This window comes from Danio rerio, chromosome 20 (assembly GCF_052040795.2).
Source record: "Danio rerio strain M-AB ecotype USA chromosome 20, GRCz13ab, whole genome shotgun sequence".
Taxonomy (NCBI): domain Eukaryota; kingdom Metazoa; phylum Chordata; class Actinopteri; order Cypriniformes; family Danionidae; genus Danio; species Danio rerio.
This window is the reverse complement of record NC_141040.1, coordinates 15,888,187-15,913,643: the sequence shown is the minus strand read 5'-3', so window position 1 is coordinate 15,913,643 and position 25,457 is coordinate 15,888,187. Positions and strand designations below refer to the sequence as shown.

General features: G+C 35.0%; 2 protein-coding genes across 28 annotated transcripts in view; both read left to right on the top strand.

Moving 5' to 3' along the window:
* Positions 1 to 8,759, top strand: part of suco (SUN domain containing ossification factor) — a 97,686-nt gene extending 88,927 nt beyond the window's left edge. For 4 of the 22 annotated variants that reach the window (XM_087298083.1, XM_087298079.1, XM_087298075.1 and 1 more), the window contains 2 exons: positions 3,449 to 3,501; positions 6,654 to 8,759. In XM_087298083.1, the coding sequence (XP_087154209.1) occupies positions 3,449 to 3,501; positions 6,654 to 7,106 (506 nt within the window). In that variant the 3' untranslated portion in view covers positions 7,107 to 8,759. Of the gene's footprint in view, positions 1 to 3,445; positions 3,987 to 4,071 lie in introns of all 22 variants that reach the window. The other 18 variants (XM_087298081.1, XM_087298077.1, XM_087298073.1 and 15 more) reach the window with 5 other exon arrangements.
* Positions 8,760 to 12,421: 3,662 nt separating this feature from the next.
* scrn2 (secernin 2) overlaps positions 12,422 to 25,457 on the top strand; it is a 45,500-nt gene continuing 32,464 nt past the window's right edge. For 3 of the 6 annotated variants that reach the window (XM_087297194.1, XM_087297195.1, XM_087297197.1), the window contains exons 1-5: positions 12,422 to 12,482; positions 19,451 to 19,613; positions 19,923 to 20,104; positions 21,789 to 21,988; positions 22,380 to 22,595. In XM_087297194.1, coding sequence (XP_087153320.1) covers positions 19,452 to 19,613; positions 19,923 to 20,104; positions 21,789 to 21,988; positions 22,380 to 22,595 — 760 coding nt within the window. In that variant the 5' untranslated portion in view covers positions 12,422 to 12,482; position 19,451. Of the gene's footprint in view, positions 12,483 to 19,450; positions 19,695 to 19,851; positions 20,105 to 21,788; positions 21,989 to 22,379; positions 22,596 to 25,457 lie in introns of all 6 variants that reach the window. The other 3 variants (XM_087297196.1, XM_087297198.1, NM_001030116.1) reach the window with 3 other exon arrangements.

Below are 25,457 nucleotides of genomic sequence, written 5' to 3'. Positions count from 1 at the left end.
AGTGAAGATTGTTGATTTTTAAAGAAAACAGATCTTAATTGCTCTGATTTTTGTTGTGATATAGAGTTTACTGGAAGCCTATGACCCAGGTTACTGACAAATCAAAAGTCCTTCTCCATATACCATATTGGGTTAAATTAGCTTGAAATGCTTAGTTACAGGGCTTAAAACACATGCAAATAATGAACTTTCACTTGTGCTGCATTTACACTGGAGACCTTGACAGTCAAATCCAATTTTGTAACTGTACCAGATTTTTTTTTACAACCTGCTTACATCACCTTTTATATTTAACTCGTATCCGTTTGTCTGTATTTACACTAGACATGGCAAAGACACAATGACAAGGAAAAAGAGAACGGGTGCTGACTAACAGCTGATAATTAAAGAGCGCTCCTTTTTCCACTCCTGTGTTTAATTTGTTTGCAGGGTAACATTTTTTATTATTCTTTTTGGCAAGTTATTTTACTAAATTTTAGGGCAGAGAAGTTCTCATTTAGCCATCTTTTTATCTAGGCTTTTTTAAACTAGTAGGCATCTTAATGCCATTTCCATGGTGTCATTTGTGCACTTTATTTATGCAACAGTTTTAGTTTATATTGTTTACGTGGCTTAAACATGCTTTAATTCTTGTGCTACATATAAAAATCCTTGTGTATGAGATTTAAGGTTTGGGACTCTGCTGAAGTCTGTCCCCAAATAAAAGCGTCCGAGTCGAGGTCATTCGCTATGGTTTTTAATGTTGCCCAACTTGCATTGACAGCTGAAAATCCAATCTACCTGCTTACAGTGCAGACACGAGGGCATGGATCCGATTCATATCAGATAAATTTCCACATATGAACCTGATTCTGGTTTGAGTAAATAATAATCCATGTTTTTTTTTTTCCTGCTTACATGTACATGGGCCACATCCCATCTGTGCCACATGGGAGAAAAAAATCGGAATTGAGTCACTTGAACCATGCAGTGTAAATGCAGCCTTAGATTAAAATTTGAACTGACTCCACTATGTTGTTAACTGTGAAGTCTGGTCAACTACAGTATAATCCCAACTACATTGCAGATCCCTGTGATGTGACTATGGACGATTAAATAGTTAAATGACTATAATAAATGAAATATTCTTAAGAATTTAACATTGTGTTCTTTAGAAGAGTTGTTCTTGCGTCAAGATGCTATTATATTATCAATCTGGCATAATAAAATGAATGACATAAAATGGTCTTAAAATGACAATAATATTGGTTATCACGATATATTTTGGTGGAATTTATCATTAAACAAAAAGTAGATATGGTGACAGTTCTAGTTGGCACCACACTTTGCTGATTAGATTTAAAACTCCTTAATGAAAAGATTTAAAATTAAATGAGTTCATTTAAGTTCATTATTATACAAATTAAGTTATAAAAGTAAAGTATTTTTTATAATATAGCTAAACCAGGGTTTCTGCAGGGTCTTAAAATGTCTTAAATCCTAAAATCAAAATTTTAGGCCTTAAAGTCTTAGATTTACTGAAATATTGTGTTGTAGGTTTACTTTTTTTCCCCTCCTTTGTTCTTGCATAGCTACCCAATCTCTCCAAAACCCATACAATCTCCAACAATCCAAATTTAAACTTTATTTATCAATAGGGTTTAAATATTTTCCTTACAATAACATTTGTTTGAAAGTGCTCCATCTTTTCACTACTGAGGACACCGACCTGGAGAGTTTACTGTCCACACTGTAGATTTAGTTTATTATAGTTTTTACAACTTTTTTTGAAAACAATATTATGTTAGAAAAAGTTTATGGATACAAGTGGATTTCGCTTGTTTTTACACAATATTCAAAATATTTTGCTAAGAAATATTAAAAATATCTATTTTTTTATTATTCATTTCTGATTGTATCATTAAATGTATTAAATAACAATATGCATATATTTATGATAGTAAATAAAATTCATTTCCATCTGGGCCATTTGAAAAATTCCTTAGCCTTAGCACTTTGAGTCTAACATTTCATTCAATATGGTCTTAAAGTCTTCAATTTAACTTTGTGAAACTTGCAGAAACCCTGTGAGTGTATTTTTGAATGTAATATGCATGAATTAAATATGTTTTTTTAATAAATACAAATAAATACTATAAATACAATAATATATATTTATTAATTTTACTTTTTAAATTAAGAAATTCATCATCATAATCTTGCTTAAACCTGTATTTTAAGGTAAAAAGAAAAATAAACATTTAATGTCATTTAAATGTGACTACATTTACAGCATCTTAGTCAATCTGGTGTATATATTCCTTTTTAAATGTAGAAATACGTCATATTTTTATTTCATTGGTCTAATTTCATGTTGAAGTTAAGTCGATATTAAATCTAGGGCTGCACGATCATTTCAGCATGAATATCCCAATGTGATCATTCACAATAAGCACATCGCGAGTATGCGCAATGTTGAGTCAAGATTATAAGTGATCATTTTGCAAGTGTTTTTTGAGGCCTGTGGTTGTGTGAGGGTTTTTAATGTGAAATTGTACCGTTTTTAATTTATTAATGATTAATTTGATTTAATTATTTATACAAAGAAAGACTATGCAGTATTATTTTACATTTGATTATTCGATTACTGTATACCTGAATATAGTTTGACTCCTCTGGAAAACAATAAATTTGTGTTTATTTAATTAGTATTTTTCTTTATTGAATTTGTCTATGCTATTGGATTGTTCAATATACTTTATGCACTCCATTAATCATCTCAACAATCTAAAATTATAATTTTTTCCAAATAGTTATTTACAAATCTAGTAAAATTGTATTCATATTGCAATATAAGTGGCAGAATAAAAATATCACAATGTTATCTTTTTCCAATATCGTACAGCCCTAATTAAATCTAAAGTATGATTACAGATTGAATTTTTTAAAACACACAAAAGATTGATTAATTGGTAGTATAATCATGGCAGATAAGCTGAACTGTCCTCACTTCTTTGAACAACAGATCCGTCCTGTTCTTCTTGTTTCTTTTTTTCCTGCTTTATTTCCTCTCATTTTGCTTCTGTTGTACATTTGTGTGTGCGTGTGAGCTCATCAATGGTTTGTCTTTGAGGCAAAGTTTGGATATTTTTAGCACATAATGCTTCTGGCTGGCACATGTTGGACATTTGCAAGTAGTAACAACAGGAAAGCGTGACACATTTTGCATCATTAAATGATGAATATGTGCATATCTCATATCAAAAAATGACTTTCAAATGTGTTCAGATTGTAGCCGATGATTTAAGTGAAATCAAATATGTGCAGATTAAAATTGAGGAAGAGTTTTGAGCACAGCGAAGGCTTTGAAGTGTCTAACCTGAGCTACTACTTGCAAGTGCTGTCATGCTTGTGTTATTGTTTGCCATACCATTCCGTTAACCTGCCCCCTTTCTCCCCTCTTTAGTAGGACCCGATGACTTGTACATTGTAGAACCTCTAAGGTTTTCTCCAGAGAAAAAGGTATGCAGTTTGTTCAGGCCGCTGTGTGTTTATGACAGTAGTGAGACTGAAGCTGACTTTCAAAACCACCCTGCGTCTGTTTAGCAGCTCTCTTGCCTTTGGTTCAATTTTACAGTTTAACATGATTCTTACTTATTTCTTAAGTATTTCAAGGGAAGCAGTGAGTGTTTTGGAACGCAGCTCTTTCTGGATAGCCTGTCTGACAGGCTGTGAAGTGAACCGTTTCTCTGCTAACTGACAATTTAGGGGTTAGGAATTATTTTCTTAAAAAGATTAAACACTATTTTTTAATTTTTTTCCACTTGAAACAGAATTGTTCCAAACTCTATACTGAATACAAGTATGTTTATATGAATATGTCTTTGAAATGACATCTTAATGTTATATTTTGATATAATCTTAATCAGTAAAGGGATAACTCACCCAAAGCTGAATATTCATCATCATTTATTGATCCTTTTCTCGTCACAAACCTGTTGTTGAACGCAAAATAAGATATTTTGAAGAAAGCTGGAACCTAGTGGCCCCTGACTTCCATAGTATTGGTTTGTTCTTACAATAGATGTAAAGGGTTAGTGGTTTTTAGCTTTCTTTCTAATTCCTTCTGTTGTGTAAAAAAATAAACTCAAACAGGTTTAAAACCAATTGAGGACGAATAAATAGTACATTTTCATTTTTTGGGTGAACTATCCCTTTAAAAATTGATGTCAGTAAATTTCCAGCCATTTACAGAGTGCATTAATGTGTGTCCGCTTTTATACCAGAATTGGTTCCAGAAGTATTCTTCCCATTTAAAAATCCAAACCAAAGCCTAACAGTGCATCCGGAAAATATTAAAAGCGCTTCCATTTTTCCACATTTTTTTAATGTTTCGTTCTTATTTCAAAAAGGATTAAATTCATTTATTTGCTCAAAATTCTACACACAACACCCAATAATGACAATGTGAAAAAAAAATTTAATGTTGCAAATTTATTAAAAATAATAAACCTGAAAAATCACATGTGCATAAGAATTCACAGCCTTTGCTCAGTACTTTGTTGATGCACCTTTGGCAGCAATTACAGCCTCAAGTCTTTTTGATTAAGATTCCACAAGCTTGGCACACCTGTCTTTGGGAATTTCTGCTCATTCCCCTTTGCAGTACCTCTCAAGCTCTATCAGGTTGGATGGGAAGCAAAAGGTGTACAGTCATTTCCAGATCTCTCCAGAGATGTTCAATTGGATTTAGATCTGGGCTCTGGCTTGGCCACTCAAGGACATTTACCAAGTTGCGGTGAAGCCACTCAATTGATATTTTGGCGGTGTGCTTTGGGTCATCATCCTGCTGAAAGATGAACCGTTGCCCCAATCTGAGGTCAAGAGCACTCTGAAGCAGGTTTTCATTCAGGATGTCTCTGTACATTGCTGCATTCATCTTTCCCTCTATCCTGACTAGTCGTCCAGTCCCTGCAAATATAGGAAATAAATGAATTTAATCCATTTTGGAATAAGGCTGTAACATAAAAAATGTGGAAAATGTGAAGCGCTGTGAATACTCTCTGGATGCCCTGTATATCCAAAACCTCCAGCTACAAGAAAAATAGCCGGTTCACACCAACACTAATGTTGTCTTGGTCAGATTTAGTCCAATGTTCTCATTAGATGATTGTTTGATGATAAAACAGCTGTTTAGATTGTTGTATGCATTTGTTCATTAAAAATTAGTAATATAGTCACTTAATAAATTTTATCACTTAATAAAAATGAATTGTTCATGAGGAAGAGCTTATGACCAAAAATGTGAAACCTACTGGTTAGACAGATTTCTTTGCAGTCCAATGCAAAAGGGATTGGAATTTAGAGATTAAAGATATCTGTTGCACTAACATGCAAATTTTTGTAAACTACAATTGTGAACACAACCAAATGTTTGTGTTGGTGTGAACGGGCCTCAACTTCTCCACCAATGATGCCTTGTGTTCTTTGCCCTCGTGTTTATCATCATGTTCCTCATATAGTGATTGTGCCATCAAATGTTCAATCATGCTCAGCACAAAGACGGTTATAGCAGCTTTAGATGTTTAAACAGTTAGTTCACACAATATTTAAAATGTATTTATTAGTTACTCACTCTCTTGTAGTTTCAAACCCCTGAAATCTTTCTTCAACTTCACTATTAAGATACTTTAAATGCAATCTGAGAGCTCCCTCATCCTCCAAAGACACCAGACACATTCAAAGTCAAGAAGAGGAGCCAAAAACATTGTTAAAACACTTCAACTTGAATCAAACGATGCTCCAAGAACACTTTTCTGCTCTTATTAAAATGTTAAAAATGAGTTCATTTGCAAATATCATCATCTGTCTTTTGGATGAGACGTTAAATAGTGGTCCTTCTCGTAAAGACTAGGGGTGTAACCCTGGTGTCCTGGCCAAACCAAGTGTCCACTGGCCCTTTACTCATCATGGCCTCCCAATCATCCTTATGCAAAGAATTCTCTCCATCACTGTCTCTCTACTCCACCAATAGCTGGTGTGTGGTGAGCGCACTGGCGCTGTTGTCCTGTGGCTGTCGTTGCATCATCCAAGTGGATGCTGCACACTGGTGGTGGTGTGGAGAGACCCCCCTCTTGATTGTGTAGCGTTTTCAGTGTATGGCCATACACAATAAATGCACTATATAAATACACATTACATTACATTCTCTTTCTTATCAGGTTTTCAGGGTGCATGTTTAACACAGGCAATAGACCTAATAGACCTAAAAGTTCAACACGGAAGCCTCATATTGCTGTTAATAAATGCACGCCATGATCTGACGCGGAAAACACTGGTGAACAAAGTCCTTTTTTACATACTCTTGACACACAAAGTGTTTTTGGAGCATCATTTAATTAAAGTTGAACCACTGAAGTCACAGGAAGTGTTTTGACTTTAAACATCTCTGGACTGTTTCTGTCTATGGAGGAAGAGAGAGCTCCAGGATTTCATCTAAAATAGCTCAATTCGTGTTCTGAAGATGAAATGAAGATCTCAAAGGTTTGAAACAACGTGAGGGGGAGTAATTAATGACAGAATTGTCATTTGTGGGTGAACTAACTCTTTAGGTGGCTCTCTGAATGCATGATGTAGACATTAAAGCACATCTTCACTTGCGTGTGTTTCAGAAGAAGCGCTGCAAGACAAAAGCAGGAGAGCGCGTGGAGACGCTCCGGGCCTCAGCGACGGCTCCTAACGGCCTGCTCAAGCTCAATGGAGAATCCTCACCTCCTCTTCAGTTCCTGCCGTCGACCTGCAACGGCTACACGTCCACCTGCTCGTCCAGAGACTGTGCTTCAGAGGGCAGCTCCGAGAGCTCCGTGTCCACACTGTCAGAGGAGTCGTTCGGCAGCGCCCCTTCAGTGAACGGACATGAGCTTGTTCTATATAACGGAGAGCCTCCGCCAGCCTGCCCTCCAGCCAAGAGCAGGACGGAGAAGAAACGCCGCCGCTCCAGACAGGGAGAGCAGGACAGCATGCTGAGCGCATCGCTGCCCCTGCCCGCGCTGGAGGAGCTCATCAAGGGCAAGACGGAGCTCGGCGTAGCCTCTTTCGGAAGGACAGCAGTCACAGGACGAGTTTGACTTTACATCTCCTTTCCATTTCATCATCATTTTTGAGATTTTATTGTTCACTACACCCCGGTTCTCAGAGCTTTGGTTATGTGCCTTTTTTTGAATTCCTTCAGGATCTCGTTATTCCCTTTAAGTTTTTTTTTTTATTGTTGCTGGGGATTAAATTATGACACAACGTGAGTATGAATGAGACCATGTTGTTCATGAGCCTCAGGTCTGCTTTCGCATTTTCACTGTCCTGTCAGGCTCTCTTCTGAGTCCTTGTTCATGTGAGATTGTTGACTGTGGTTGGTTTGTGGGACCAGTAATGTCCAGTGAATCGAGCTGAATGAAGAACAGATCCAGTCCTCCTCTTCATTTCACTCTTCTGCTCATTCATTATTTTCTTCTAGAGCCAAGTTACGGCCTGTTTGAATCATAATGTGACCAATGAGTCCAGGCTGGGCCTGAACACACACACACACACACGCACGCACGCATACATTGTGACGCACACAAAGTCTCCAGCTCTTCAAGTGTTTACAGCTTATTTTCTCATGTATTTTCTCACTAGTTGAGCCGTCATTTAAAAAACCTTCATGCAGACATGCATCTTCCTTTTTTTACACACACACACTTTCACGTGGGAGTTTGTAGGGGACATTCTGCTATTTTTAGCGCTAATTATTTATCTATTTATTTATTTAAAAAATGACCTGGGCTCTATGAGATCACGGTCATGTGACATTCGAGATCCCTCCAACCTCCACATTTAGATTTATGATAGATCCACACACACACACATGGTACGGAAAACATTATTCTGTCGTCTCATTTCGGTGTACTATTTGATTTGTTTCACCTTACTAGATCAAATCAGGCTGGAGGTGAATCCATTGCTCGTAATGTGACCAAGGAGATGTCGTACATCATTTTTTAAAGACATCTGGTTGGCTTAGCTTTTCTGGATCTGTTCCGACAGGCTTCGAGTGACTGGAGCTCTCGTCTTTGTGCTAAATATTATGCATGTGTCCGACAAAAGCAACCTGTCCTCTATCACTGTGTGTCTCTCCTCACACACTCCATGTCCCTCTTAACACACTTTATATGTACATGTATGTGTTGTTGCTGCTTTCGTAGTTGTTTTTAATGCACCATTTTGACACCCCAGTGGAGTTTCTCTGAGATTGTAAGTGTTTCCTTCATGCAGGCGAATCACAATATCAGTAAAAGGGAAAGATTGCGATGGTGGACCATCTGTGTGTGATTTCCAGCACACTTGTTCCAGCTTACTACATTTGTTTTTCTGAATGGCAGATATATGTGTGTGGGACTTGTGCTCATGTATGGATGGTTTTCTGTATGTTGTTGAATGAATTGGAGATGAATCTTTCCAGGATGAGAGCGTGTCTCTGCTGTGCACTTTGGAAAACTCCACTAGCCTTTGTGTTTTTCTACACCACACCTTGTACAAGTGCTTTTCTCCACGGGCTTTCCTCAGTATGGCGCCCTCTGGCGGCTGACACCAGACTTATTTAAATGTCCAAGAGGCGCGAAAATAAAGACTCACATTCTGTGGGGACGAACTGCACAGTATTTGATTTGATTTTTCCAGTTGTAACTACAGCGGCGTAGTGCCATTAGAAACTGTGAATTTATAAATAAAACACTTTGTTGTCTTTATTAACTGTGTGATTTTATTATGTCTTATTTCTGTTGACCTGTCTGTCAGTTTATCTAGTCTTATCAGGCGCAGGGGTTCTCAAAATCAATGCCGCACTGCTCTGTAAAACCCAAAAAAGTTAAGGTAACTTAAACCATTTAAGGAAACCGATTGCAACAAACCATTTAGGTTCAACAACTAATCCTAATGAGTATTGTGAAATTAATCTATGAGTAAATGAAGCAATTTGAGCACAGTAAAACCCAATAAATGAAGAGAACTCAAACCAACTGAGTACTGTAAAAATAAGTTTAGGCAACTCAAGCCATTTGAGGAAACCGATTGCAACAAACCATTAAAGTTAAACAAAAAATAATAATAATATGAGTACCGTGAACTTACTCTATTAAGTTGAAGTAATGAGGTATTTAAAAATTCTTCAAAAAGAGTTCAAAATTCTTTTCAAATGAGTAGAATTAACTTTTAGTCAATTTTGAGTGAACTACACTCATTTTGTTTATTTAATAAAGTTGACTGTTGGGATTTACAGTGTGAAATCCGGTGTCTTTACAGATTTTTGATTCAACTTGCCTCAGGACATCTGCAAAGATGCTTTTCGAAAGCCTGTAATAGCTTGATTAGCTAGCCCAGGTGTGTCTGATTGGGATTGGAGTCTGTTTGTGTGTGTGTGTGTGTGTAGAAAAATGCAGAATAGCAGATTGAATGATATAAGAAAAAAACTGCGAAATAATAATAAAAAAGGTGCGTTTTAGATCTTTTGGGCCTCAAATCATTTGTCAGGGGTGCTCAACCCTGCTCCTGGAGATCTACCTTCCTGCTGAGTTCAGCTCCAACCCTGATAAAACACACCTGAACCAATTAATCAGACCTATACAGCCATGGATAATTACAGGCAGGTGTGTTTGATGTGGGTTGCAACTGAAATCTGCAGGACGGTAGATCTCCAGGAGCAGGGTTGAGCACTCCTGATTTATGTGGTATAAAGTATCTGCTTTAATGTTTCAAATAATTTAATAATCTTAGGGGTGCTCAGTTTAATGCTTATTTTTGCAATATCTTTAAATAGAAAGGAAATCTGTTGCAGATATGTTTGATTGTTTTAGAATTATTAGAAATGCAAAAACAATGACAACAAATGGAAGGTTAGTTGTGTTCTCTTACTCTTGGACATATTGAGAGAACGTTCTTACCTTATTACCATAAGGTGCTCTATTTAATTTTAAACAACAAATATCCATAGGTTTCAACACAAGTTCCAGATTTGAAGGATCAAAACACAGTTCAAGGTATCATCAGAAGCATTTAGTCATAAGCACAAGTATTTAGTCATTCTTTAGCAAAATATCGATTTCATTTAGCCTCATTTAAATGCGCTGTGGTTGTGAGTGTGACCATATCAGACACAAATATGGTGGCGAGCGTAGTGGAATTGATGTTTTTTGTCCCTATGATATGAACACAGCTTTTTATTTAAAGTTCCTCACAATCACTCAATTATTTTGTTTCACTTTTCAACTGATGGCTATACAAAATAATTAACACAACTTCACACATGATCACTAGAATTCACCAGAACAGGTTTCAACATCGGAAACTAAACCATGTGTATGGTTTCCATGCTACTAATTTCAAGTATATAATTACAGTGACTGCACAGGATGAAGGAACTATTTTCACTGTTTAGCAGTTGTTTCTCTAATTTAAAGACAGTGCGCTTTAGGTAACTTAGCATGACCATGTTGGCAAGACAATGGGCTATATGCACAGTTTTTAAACCTCCAATAAACTTCCAGTTTATTTGACTATTTTCATTTTCAAAAGGTTCCTTTGAAAGCATTGTTGTTGCATTATAATTAAATTAGAACCAGTTAAACAGACCTTAGTATTAATGTAGTTGTTCAAGCATAATTAACGAGATGTTTGAATGGAAGTTCTGTCAGGAGCAGTGGATCAGAAACTCCATTGAAGATACTGAGGTGAAACAAATTTCTATATTTTAAAGACATAATGTGGAGCAATGGAATTGAGTACTTTTTGTCCGATATGATACCCACTTTATTTCGTACCTTAGTCAGGCAGTAAAAATCACAGATTTTTAAAGATATCACAGCGCAAATGCATCCATTTTGTAATGGCGAATTCACTGGAAGAGCTGTCTGATTTAAAAATAAAAGTCCGATATACCCAATTGAACTACAGTAATAAATATTTGCTGGCGTTCTGTCCATACCTGTCAACCCTCCCATTTTTCCCGAGATTTTCCCATATTTTACAGTTCTATCCCGCTATCTTCTCGTAAAGGTATTTTCCCGTATTACTCTCGTATTTTCAGTCTTTCTTTGAAGGGTGGAAATAAACATTAAAGAGCTGAGCCTCCTTATATGCAGCCCATACCACCCTTGCTCTACATGTGAGTTTGTTCTGTTCTTTTGCTTTGTTTAGGCATGAAAACACTGAGAATAATATAAAAATGGCAGAATTCTCTTTACTTTTCAAAACAGGTGCCGTCTTCCCTTTAATTGCAATCCTCAAAACAGTCATATAGCAGTGCGTGACTGTCAGCTGACATGCTCCATAGTGATAAATAGACGCTGTTTCCCAAACGAATTCTGTACACGTAATTTGAAGCGGAGCAAAAGTCTGGTTTTTGAGTGCATGTTAAACAGACATATACACATAATAAATAATAATAATAACATAAGATGTCGATCTTGGTGTTTTTTTTTTGTTTTTTTTTAAAGAAGTTAGGAGAGAAATCGAATGCTTTCATAATAACGTTAGATGTGTGCATTTTTTAAGTGACACTTCTATTATTTAATGTAAACAAACAAAAAAAGTCTAAATAAATAAGAGATTTATTCGTTGCTCATTAATCAGAATGTGTGAGTTATACAGTGAAGAAAAGGCTTGAGATTTGATAGCTTGATTCTATTTCATTATAATAGCTATTCATTTTAATAAGCTGAACTGTGCTAATGTATTTGCTGCCAATGTATACTATTTTTTTAATGTAAATAATAATAAAACATATTACTGATCATTTAACTGTTTATTTACAATGAAACAGCTCCAGATGAACATATTTAGTGATTTGGGGATTTTGGTTGATTGGTATGATTCTGTCTATTTATCCTACCTTGTCAGAGTGTCCTACCACCCATTCAAAAAGTAAGAAGCACATTTTGATGATGCAATATGCTACCCTTCAGATTTTGATACCAGTGTATGTTAATGTGGTAGAGTGATATGAATCTGTACTGTCGCCCTTAACCTTCCTAATCCCTAAAGTCAACCTCAGAACCATTCAAATACAGTGTTGGTAGCATAATCTGATGGGTAGGATAAAATGTCTGGACACCTGTTTCAGATTTTTCTTTATTTCTCACCTCAGGACAAACACAACTGAAGATTGCACTTCAGAGAGAAAAAGACTGTCGATTAATGTCAAAATTAAAGTTTATTTATTTATATATAATTGTATGCTTGAATTATTAAATTGAGTTTTTTATTATTTCAGTGGACTGGTTTTGAATAGCACCGCTGTTAAAGTTATATGAAATCAAAGGCCTTTTATTTTGAAGTGCCTGCAGTAGCCTCACTGACAGACCCAGGCAGACCGGGTGTGCTGCGGGACTTTTATTTTGAAGCGAACGCCTGCTGCAGGTTGATCAGTCTCAGCTCTGCCTCTCACAGGCTCGCTGGCCGATCTGGAGCTTATTAAGGTAATAAAACTTCGCCAAACACACAATTAGACAGTTGCACAATTATAGCAGCACTAAAAACGGACAAACAAAGCACGTACATGGATGTCACGCGATAATTTTGACGCGTGAATTTGATAAATGTTGATATAGATGCTCCGTTATCAGACACAGGCCATTTCTAGATCATCAGATATTAACAGCATCTTCTATGGAGCTCCTTTTGCTGCTGTTATGAGTGTTTAAAGTAGCTTTAGAGGTGTTGAGCGACTGGAGATCGGAGCTGAAGAATCGGTGAAATGGAGGTCAGGCTATAAGCCGTATAGACTGTCCAGACTTAACACTACCAGTAATCCTCCTCCTCTTTACACTCCTGTCAGTGGAGGACTCTTAACTATTGCCACACACACACACACACAAACACACACACATTACTGCTGACCCGTGCTTTCTCATAGAGGTTTCGAAGTTCATGAGTAAGGAGGATTTTGAATAGTAAATGTGATGTTTTGCATCTTTAAGTAATAAAATAATATTTAAATTTAAATGTTACAAGTTATAATTGAAAGCTATGTATAAGTTATCATAGAGTTGATTGAGTATATGTTAATGCACAGTGGTTTGTTACGAAGAGAAACCTATAAAAATTGAAAATATATTTTTAAAAGTTTTTTTGGAATATGTAAATATGCCAGCTATTACATAAACATATGCCATTTAATTATTTATTAATAAATGAATTGGAGGGAGCTTAAAACAATATTATATTTATGGCTGCATAAAAAGACATTTCTAATATTTAAAAATATATTTTAATTATTAATGTATTCCAAATTATTATTTATACTGATTGTTATACATATTATTATTATTATTATTATAACACTTCATAACGTTGAAAATAATAAATGAACAGAGGGGAGCGTAAAATAAGATTTTTAAAATGTATTTAAAAAAATATTTAGATTTTTTAATGAACTAAAATGTTAAATAAAAGAAATATCAAAGGCAGCTTAAAAAAACAGATATTTTTATTTTTAAATTTATTTTAAGTACTTCTATCATAAATTTAAAATAATTAAATGTTATAATGATTATTATGCATGTTGTTCTGACACTTTTATTCTTCTTCCCTCACACCTTTTAAAATAATAAACAGTGGAAGCCTAAACTAATCATATTTTAATAGAATGTTTAAATATTTAGATTTTTTTAGTAAACTGAAATATTGCAAAAAATGTACATCAACTGCAGTATAAAAATACATAATTATAATATATAAATATCTATATTTGTTTGAAAAAACTTATTAAAGTATTCTAAATTATTATTTATAATGTTTCAGTTAACACTTCATTACTTTAAAAATAATAAATTTACAAGAAGGAGCCTAACATGTTATATTTTATTGAATATTTAAATATTTAGAATTTTAATGAACTGAAATATTGCAAAAATTATTGAACATCAAAGGCAGCTTAATAAAGACATTATTTAATATATTTTTTTATTTTAAATAATTATACATAAATGCTAAATAATTATATTATATATGTAATAATAATTGTTATTATGAATGTTATTATAACACCTTTTTATTCCCTCACAACTTTTAAAATAATAAATAGGAAGGAGCCTAAAAAATTATATTTTGATAGAATATTTAGATTTTCAATGCTGCAAAAATGTACAACAAATGCAGCATAAAAAGTATATATATATATATATATATATATATATATATATATATATATATATATATATATATATATATATATATATATATATATATATATATATACATAAAAATATATACATATATTTTAAATATACAGGGAGCCTAAAATATTATTTTTTAATAGATTATTTAAATACTTAGATTTTTTATAAACTCAAACACTGCAAAAAATTTAAATCAAATGCAACATAAAAAAATTGACATTTTTTGTTATTTAAAATGTTTTAATGTATTTATTTTAATTACTTTGTTGTGTATTATAAATTATTATTTATCTGTGCACTATTTTTATACATCTGTCCTTATAGCTTTATTCAAAAACCTAATAAAAACCAAATAAAAGATGATTATTAAGATTATATTATAAAAGATTATGCTTATAGGCTTGGATAAAGGAAATTAATCCTTGCAAATGACACACAATTACAAACGATAGAGACAAGTAATTTAAGGGACATTTAAAGGCCCCTACAAAATCAAAGCTAACCATAGTATTTTGTTAGCTCACATTGTTAGTTTTGTGGTGAACAATTAATCTTTGCATGTCATTAAGAACAGAAAATAGTTTCTAATTTTAATAGTTTCTAAATAGATTCTAATTTTAAATTGAAATCTGTAAATGCACTTCCTTTTTTTCAGTTAAATTATTCGAAAACCTATATCTTAGGAATTGGGCATGGCTAAAAAATTTAATCACGCTGCTCCAGCAGTCAGTTTTGACAACAAACAGAAATGGTGAGCAGGAGGAGCCTGTCAGGTTGTTATTACTCTCCCCAAACCCTTTTCCTCTTGCTGAATGACATGCCTACTTTACTACATCCAATCAGCTCACAGTAGAAAAAACAAGCCACGCCCACTGTTGTGTCATTTAACATTCGCTGTGTCCGAAACCACCTACTACTGAGTAGGTACTGCATTTGAATTTAAACGTACTACTCGGCGGTTAGAAAAGTATGTTCTATACAGTATGAATGTGAAAAGTATGAATGGAATTTTGCCATGGTCACGTGACCTACCTGCGTCAATTGCGTTGCTTTACTCCCATTCATGAATTCTCTCGAAGGGGCATCCTGGGATAGCGCAGCATGCATGGGATGCGCACTCTAGAATCTCGCCGGAATTAGTAAGTCATCTGGGTACTTCTCACATACTGATTTTCGAATTCTATGAATTCGGACATAATACTTGGCTCACATACTGATTTTAGCGTACTATATAGTATGGAAGTATGCAGTTTCGGACGCAGCGAATCTGTTTCTCTAGGAACTGCGTCACAATACAAAAAAAATAAATAAATAAGGGTCACAGCTTCTGGTTCATGGGGACTTTAAAGTTGTTGATTGTATCTATAATAATATATTCAAAGTTTGCTGTTAAATATGAATATACACACAAATATATGTAGAGATCATCTATGGCGCTTCATGTGAGTGGGTGGGTTTAAAAGTTTATTTTGTCATGCTTTGCTTTCTGTGGCTGTCTAATTGGTTGAATTTTCTGCACAGCATTATGGGTAATCTCATAAGAATCACTATTATTGTGAGTTTTTTAAAAAACAAGTTCAATTAATGTGAATATTAGTGGTTTCTGCTTTCAAATGAATGCTTCATGAAACCTTTTTGAATCATTATTTTCGAATCAGTGGTGCGATGTTTGTATCAAAATTACAGGTCACGATTTCTGTAAACAGGGCTTTGTTATGGTATTGCTGTGTCGAAACTTTAAAAAAATTAAATGGTTCTTCACTGGGGGCGCTCATTGATTCAGATTACCCTTTACTGAGACTTTTTTACTTCATCTGCGAGTTTGATGATGCTTTACTGAGACGTTTTTACTAGGGTTGGGCCAATAGACGATGGCCGACAGACTTCACGATGCTGAGCTGGCATCAGGGGCGTTGCTAGGGTCGAAAAGGATATGGGGCTTAGCCTCAAAGAGGTCTAAATTCAGAAATTTCTAAATTCAATACCTTGCGAAATATTGACATTCAATAGGCTACTATTTTTGATATAATAACAATTGTATCAAAAATAGTACAAATAATAAAAATAAAGATCTATATGCTATAAATATGTTCAAATACTTCAAATTTCTTTAGAGAGAGATTTTTTTCAGTTTTCCTCAAAATCGGTTGATGTGGGCATTGTAGCACTTTAAATGCATGTAATGCCTGTTTCATTCATACTTGAGCAGAAATTCCATGTATGCCTCACAAAAGCAGCAGAACATTCCAGGAAATCCCTAATATAGATGAAGGAATCCTGCCATTGCTGTAGTTAAATGAAAATAAGATCTGAATAAACATTAAAAGGCTTTAACTGATTATGTACACGACTGCGGCAATAAATGTCTTATACAGGTAAAGTCAGAATTATTAGCCCTCCTTAGAATTTTTTTATTTTTTTTTTATATTTCCCAAATGATGTTCAACAGAGCAAGGACATTTTCACAGTAAGTCTGATAATATTTTTTCTTCTGGAAAAAGTCTTTTATTTCGGCTAAAATAAAAGCAATTTTACATTTTTTAAAAACCATTTAAGGGGCAAAATTATTAGCCCCTTTATGCTATATTTTTTCTGATAGTCTGCAGAACAAACCATCGTTGTACAATTACTTGTCTAATTAACCTAACCTGCCTTTAAATGTCACTTTAAGCTGTATAGAAGTGTTTTTAAAAATGTCTATTCAAGTATTACTTACTGTCATCATGGTAAAGATAAAATAAATCAGTTATTAGAGATGAGTTATTAAAACTATTATGTTTAGAAATGTGATAAAAAAAATAACCAGGGGGGCTAATAATTCTGACTTCAACTGTATGTGTTCTTCCAGCCATCTTGGGTATTTTCATATGAAAGTCGATTTATAATCCGCTGCTAACTGACATAGCATGTTACAGTAGAATATAGCTATAAAATAATATGCTAGATACATGAACTCACTGATTTAACTATTACAGAAACAGATGGCTATATCACATCTAGATAAAGATGTCTAGATATCTATATCATATCTAGAAAGCAAGTACAATTTACGTTTTTCTGACTAATTCACATGTATTTACATTAATATGATGCACATTTTATTGATTACCTACAGTTATTTTATTTCACCAAAACTACACACATTTTATACTGTGAAAACAAATATTAAACTTAATCATTAGTTAGAACTATTCTGTTTCGCGAAAAAATAATATTGTAATATTACCTCCTCAGCATCAGCTCGTCATAATAATGAATGAAGATCAGTGGCGGAATTTTTTTAAACCATGTGACAACAGTGCCACTTCCACCTGCCGGTAGAAACAGGTACTGCTGAACAGCTGACTGTTTAATTGCCCGTCACAAACGCTGCTTTAAGTGGAATGCGCGTGATGTATGTGCTCATTTTAAGGACTTCGATAACAAAATAAATGTTATACAACCTATTTTTATCTAAGTGCAACATATTTCAAAAAATAGCACAAAGCCGGGGCAAGCAATGCAGACTTTTTTTACTTCAGCAAGTTCACAATCACATAACAACTGTTTTAATTTGTTCCTGCGTTTAACGTTTTTAGGATCAAAGATGCATTCTGCATAAATGTCTCCTAAATCCGCGCACACGATGAGAAAAAAAAAGTGATAATATATGCCTTCGCACAAATGCTTCCAAATAGGGTCGCATAGATAAATTTTCGGGCGCATATGCGACCAAAACGGTTGAGCCTTAGCATCTTAACTTGTTATTATTTCCTCATAACAATAATAAAATAAGGAAGTTATCATTAATCACAATACAGATTACAGTAAACTCCAAACGAACTCTCGTCTCCTCCAGCAGCTGTGGGAATAGCCATTTAAACGACACAGATCACTGCCTATTCATGCCAGAGTCCCGCCGAAAAAAAGTGATTGACAGGTGGTAATTTGTGTATAACTTTATTTATTTATGGTTTGTTATGAGTGAAGCAAAGACTATGTGGGTCAGGTAGTGAAAACGGTAGGCTACAATTAATTAATTATTTATGAATTAATTGATATTTAACCACACTAACCACCCCCATGACGATAATGCCATCTACCATCACAATGTTTCACATTAGACATTGTACGATGCCAAATTGGTCAACATCGCCCAACCCTAGTTTTGACCTCATCTGTGAGTTTGACAATGCTTTACTGAGACGTTTTTACCTCATCTGAGAGTTTGACGATGGTTTACTGACATATTTTTACCGTATTTGCGAGTTTGACGATGCTTCACTGAGACGTTTTTACCTCATCTGCGAGTTCGACGATGCTTTACTGAGATATTTTTACCTCATCTGCGAGTTTGACAATGCTTTACTGACACGTTAGTAACACAAAAAGCAATAACATTAGTCAGTACTTATTTATTTTATAAACTAGTATTAGGTTTTGTTGCTTGAACTGTTTGTTCCATTGTGGGCCGGACAACAAAATACTATTGACTAATACTTAGTGGTTCTCCACTGGGGGCATTTATTCATTCAGATAACCCCTAGGGGCCAATCCTGGAGCAGGTATCATCGTTTTACCTCATCTGCGTGAGTTTGTATGTTTTAATGAGACATTAGTTAAACAAAAAGGAATAATATTAGTCAATAGTATTTTGTTGTCCTGCCTACAATGGAACAAACAACATAAGCCAGGAAAGTTGATAAAAGAAAGCATAATATGTAAACTACTGTATAAATGCTTAATAATATTAGACAATAAGCTAAGTGCGTTTGATAGGCAGTACATAAAAGCAAACGTTTGCAGAGTGTTTATAAAAGGCCCTTTTTAAACTATGTATTTTTGGACTATTAGTTGCATTTACATGTTTTTAACCAGCAGGTGGTGTTTCGAATGATTCGAAACAGTAAAGAGTTATGTAAAGAAATTTGTTCAATGGTTTCAAACCTCTTTCATCACTGGTGAATATATGGGTTCAGCACTGTAATCAGAGCGCACAACACACACGACATGACAGAGCTCCATGGAAAATCTTTAACAGTTAAATAATTATTAAGTTGTTTGTTCGTCTAGAGAAAATCATTTTACGTCCAGATTTCATGTCAACAAAAAAATGAAATGAATGTTTATGTGATCTGTTTCAATTTATAATAGCAGCTGTTGTACTATTTTGCAACTGGTGCATTTTTTTTAAAAACAGTTCTAAGCTTAAGTGTGTCACATCTGATCAGTCAGTGTGTTTTTATCAGGTTTGTGATGATCCTAATGTATTGATGTGTTTGGCACAGGATGGCTGAACCACCTCGGTCATGTGACTGTTTTGTATCTCTTCCTCCGGGTTCAAAGGAAGATTATGTGATATTCGGTAAAAACTCTGACCGTCCGCGGGATGAGGTGCAAGAGGTGGTGTATTTCCCAGCGTCTTCACACCCTCCTGCCTCCACTGTGGAGGTGAACCAAGTGTTTTTTATAAACAATTTTATTCACTCACGTTTGCTGTCTTCATTGTGTGTCGAGACCTATAGACCAAGGGTGCTCAATCCTGTTCCTGGAGAGCTACCTTCCTGCAGATTTCAGTTGCTACCCATATCAAACACACCTGCCTGTAATTATCAAGTGGTGTTCAGGTCCTAATTAATTAATAGTTCAGGTGTGTTTGACATGGGTAGCAACTGAAATCTGCAGGAAGGTAGCTCTCCAGGAACAGGATTGAGCACCCCTGCTTTAGACGATTGACTGCTGGTTGTGTTTTCTATGCAGTGCACATATATCTCCATTCCTCAAGTGGAGCACACTAATGCAGTGGTGCTGAGCAGACCTGCCTGGCTCTGGGGCGCTGAGATGGGGGCCAATGAACACGGCGTGTGTGTCGGAAATGAGGCCGTCTGGACCAAAGAGCCTGTGAATCCAGAAGAGGCTCTGCTGGGAATGGACCTGGTTCGGTGAGCCATTCCTAACCTGTATTTGTCTAGTTATTGTTACTTATGTTGAAACACGTGTTGACAATATACAGTGGTGATCAAATGTGCTGTGAGAGACTAGGACTCCCAGCTTCACAGAATAATGGATTGAGCACTTCCTTGAGGATAAAAACATTGAATTATTAATTTGTTAACCTAGAGTTCTGATCTAAACCTGATTGAAAATCTCTAAAACGATGGTCTGTGAGAGACTAACTATGTACTGTGAGAGACTAGAGCTGCATTCCAGCCTCACACAGAATAACGGATCAGGCAGTTCCTTGATAAAACACTAAAATAACAACCAAGGGTTCTGCTCTAAACCTGATTGAACATCTCTAGAACAATAGTCTGTGAGAGACTAGCTATGTACTGTTTGAGACTAGAGCTGCATTCCAGCATGCACAGAATAATGGATCAAACAGTTCCTTGATAAAACACTGAACTAAATAAATGGCAACCCAGAGTCCTGATCCAAACCTGATTGAAAATCTCTAGAATGATAGTCTGTGAGAGACTGGCTAAGAACTGTGAGATACTAGAGCTGCATTCCAGCCTCACACAGAATAACGGATCAGGCAATTCCTTAAAGATAAAAACACTGAAATAATGAAATGGCAATCCAGACTCCCCATTCACACGTGGCTTCAGCGTCAATGCTTGACAGAGGGCGTGTCTGAAGTTGAGGCTGACACGATCATCATAGCAGCGTCAGTCAATGAAATTAGTCGGCTACTGTCTGAGTTGGTGAATTTGCATACAGCGATCTGATTGGCTGACATTTCTGTTGCCGTTAACAAAGTTGAGCAAGTCCCAACTTCTGCAGCAAGCAACGCCACTAAAGCAGTGCTGATGGATCAACAATGTAGTTCGGCAACGCCTGAGATCACCCATTCAAAGTGAATGGAAAATGTTGAAGCTGACGCCCTGTGTGAATGGGGTGAGAGTCCTGATTTAAACCTGATTGAAAATCTCTATAATGATAGTCTGTGAGAGACTAGCCATGTACTGTCAGAGACTAGAGCTGCATTCCAGCCTCACACAGAATAACGGTTTAGGCAGTTCCTTGATAAAACACTGAAATGCAACCCAGAGTCCTGATCTAAACCTGATTGAAAATCTCTAGAATGATGTCTGTAAGAGACTAGTTATATGCTGCAAGAGACTAGTGATGCCTAGGAGATATTATAGTGCATTCCACTTAACTTTTAGACACACACTCACAAACCTCCCTGCCCTTATTCCCTCGGGAGAATCCCTGCCACCATTTTAAAGTGCGTTCCACTTCAAGTGAATGAGGAAAGTTTATATGAGCATATTCTTGATTTTGACAGAGGGAGCAAGTCAGCTTCATATGTCCACTCCAGCACCTATATGTTCCAGATTGCAATGAGATTGTGACATCACAACAGTGTAGTTTCCAAGTGCTCAAGGGTTTAGGGCATCCATTTAAACCCAATCAGATGTTCCGCTAGTAGTGACCATTTGTGTAATCAATGACGAACTGAGCACTGAGACAAAGGGGAGTTAAGGGTCAAGGACTTAGTAGATTAGACTGGATTGCAGTCTAGTTATGTCCAATGGGAGACTAGTGATATTTTGTGAGAGACTAGTGATGTCAAAGTGTAGATACAATATAAAACTGTTTGCATGTTGTGTTTGTAAGGCTGGGTCTGGAGCGAGGGGACAGTGCTCGGGCGGCTCTGAATGTAATCACGGCTCTGCTGGAGCAGTTTGGTCAGGGTGGAGCCTGCAGGGAGACCAGCGAACCCTTTAGTTATCACAACACCTTCTTATTAGTGGACCGACAGGAAGCATGGGTGCTGGAGACTGCTGGGAAACTCTGGGCTGCACAGAAAGTCACAGGTGGGAAAGAGAGAAAGCAGTAATTTAATTATGAACATATAATTTAATGAAATTAAAAGACAGTATTTGTGAAGCATATATGGGGAAAAGTTGTATGTATATGTAAGTGTGTGTGTGTGTGGGTTTAAAATACGTTAAGTTATTAAGTTGAGTAATTATATTATTTTTTTAATGAATTTGTGTATTTTTTATTGCGTATGAGAGGAATTAATAAATGAATGATGTATATTTAATATTTATAATTTTAAATTTTTTATCCATATATATATATATCACTGAACATTAGATATAAATCTGTTTGAATATATATAAAATTAAATGGTATTTTTATAATATATATCAAAACAGATTATCAATGTATTAGTATAATTGAGGTGATTTGTGTTGTCAGAGGGTGTAAAGAACATTTCTAACCAGCTGACGATAGACTTCGAGATCTCCGCTGAGCATCCGGATCTGCGCTCTGTGGCTCAGGCTCAGGGCTGGTGGAGTGGAGAGGGCGACTTCAGCTTCACTGCCGTTTTCAGCCCTGATCATCCGCCTGCCAGGATGGAAATGGCCAAGCAACGCTACAGGGGCGGCACAGCCCTGCTCCAGCAGCACAACGGTACCTCTGCTTTTTACTGCCATCATGACCAGTTGGTTTGCTGGCAGCTTTACCATGGCTAGCAAAGCATATGAGCGGAGCATGAATATTACTTTAAGAGCACAGATCGCCCATCTGAAGATTTTGCTCCTCTCAGTCATCCACTCAAAACCACTCGCTCTACCCAGATTAAGCTTTGATGGTTGTTATGCAAACGTTAGTTCAAGGTTTCGTATCTGTGCAATTAGCACCTAGTTATGGAGTTCAAGTATTGATTTAACAAAGTTGCGAATCTTGAACACATGTAAGTGCGGAGGGACGTTCAAAGTTAGCAAAGATTCATTCTGGAATCTAAAGTGGAAATATATACAGTTGAAGTCAGAATTATTAGCCCCCTTGAATTATTAGACCGCTTGTTTATTTTTTCCCTAATAACTCATTTCTAATAATGGATTTATTTTATCTTTACCATGATGACTGCAAATAATATTTTACTAGATATTCTTCAAGACACTTCTATACAGCTTAAAGTGACATTTAAAGGCCTAACTAGGTTAATTTGGTTAACTAGGCAGGTTAGGGTTATTAGGCAAGTTATTGTATAACAGTGGTTTGTTCTGTAGACTATTGAGGTAAAATATATCTTAAAGGGGCTAATAATTTTGTCCCTAAAATGGTGTTTAAAAAATGTAAAACTGCTTTTATTCCTGCCGAATTAAAACAAAAAAGACTTTCTCCAGAAGAAAAAATATTATCAGATATACTGTGAAAATTTCCTTGCTCTGTCAAAGATAATTTGGAAAATATTTAAAAAAGAAGAAAAGCATTTGAAGGGGGCTATCAATTCTGACTTCAACTGTATATACACACAAACACAGAGTTGAAGTAAGAAATATTGCCCCCCAATTTTTGGCTTTTTTAAAATATTTTCCAAATGATGTTTAACAGAGCAAGTAAATTTTCACAGTATGTCTGGTAATATTTTTTGTTCTGGAGAAAGTCTTGTTTTATTTTAGCTAGAATTAAAGCAATTTTTATTTTATTAAAACCCAAGGGTCAAAATTATTAGCCACTTTAAGCTATACATTTTTTTCAATAGTCTACAGAACAAACTATTGTTATAAAATAACTTGCCTAATTACCCTAACCTGCCTAGTTAACCTAGTTAAGCCTTTAAATGTTATTTTAAGCTGTACAGAAGTGTCATAAAAATATGTAGTAAAATATTATTTACTGTCATCATGGCAAAAATAAAACAAATCTGTTATTAGAAATGAGTTATTAAAACTATTATGCTAAAAAATGTGTTGAAAAATCTCTCCGTTAAACAAATTAGGGGGAAAAAAATAAACAGTAGGGCTAATAATATAGGGGGGCTAATAATTCTGACTTCAGCTGTATGTGTGTGTAAGTGTGTATATATAAATATATATATACAGATGTTACTACTTCAATGTGTTCCTTGTGCCGCCATTCATACCGCGGCGACGGCGTTACTTGATGCGCCAGCAGCATTTGACCGCTGGGTGGCACTTTAACCACAGATATTCAGCTTTGCCTTTTCACAATGCTAAACAGACTGTTCTGTAGGCGTAGCTTACTGTGTGTGATGTGATGTGTTCAATTAAAATATAATTTTAATTTAGTTTTTCTGGTAATAGACATGCTCTTACACTATACTATGCTGTAGAAAAGATACATGGTGAGAAGTCAAAAAGCAAATATAAGAATTAAATTATTAGCCTTCAGTGCCCGATTAAATTGTGTTGGGGTGAAAATAATGTTTTGATTTCTTTGACTATCATGGCAATGTTATTATCTCAAATCCTAAACGTGCGCATATGAAAAACAGCAAAATAATATAGATTATCCTGCCGGTAGAGCACATCACCTCACAGTTGTGAACTTGCGATCACCTCAACTTACATTTAAAATTTGTTTACCTGGTTTATTGTAAACTTTTTAAGTGCAAAGAGGATTCATTTTGGAAAATACAATTGAAGAAATGAAAGACAACTAAAGTGAAAGCATAAACATTCAGTATAAATAAGTAGTCTTAAATAAATAAATAAATAAATAAATAAATAAATAAATATATATAAATAAATAAAGCAGTCTTTTAGTCTAAATATAGAGAGATGAAGTTTGCTATTTTGATAGGACTAAGACAAGATATTTTCATTTATGTTTTTAATTTACGTTTTTATTTACATTTTCGTTGTTGATTATATTTTACTATCTCATTTTATGTTTCAGTACATAATAATAAACGAATAATGAAAATAAATAAATAATGAAAATAGGACATAAATTAAGTCTGGCAGGTTTATTTTTAATAATTTAGTTTCAGTTCCGTTTTTTTGTTTCAAAACGTCAATGTTCTGCTTTAAAGTATAACTGTTTTATTTAGTTTTTTTACTTAATGGCTCAGTAAGTTTTGTATTTTAATTTCATATTCAGTCACCTTGCATATGCGTGTGAAATATAATGCCGCATAACCGCGGAAAAAGAAGAAAAGGCTGTCAGTTAAAGCTAATCAAAATTAGCTATATTAAAATACAGCATTTATGTTAATACAGGCAGAGTGTGAACAAACTCAAGGCTAAGATATGCGCTTGCTTTTTAATGCATTTAAAATATAAATAAATGTTTTTTTTTTTTTACTTTTTTTGTATGGTAAAGGACAATGCACATTATGTTATTGATGTAAACTTAGGCTAAAACTTACCATTGATAAACGTGACCTACCTCAAGCAGATCACTTAAAGTGTAATAAAAATAATGTTGCCGCAGGACATAAATGAAGTCCCGCAAGTTTATTTTTAATAATTTAGTTTCAGTACTATTAATTTTTTTCTCAAAACGTCAATAGCACCTTCAATA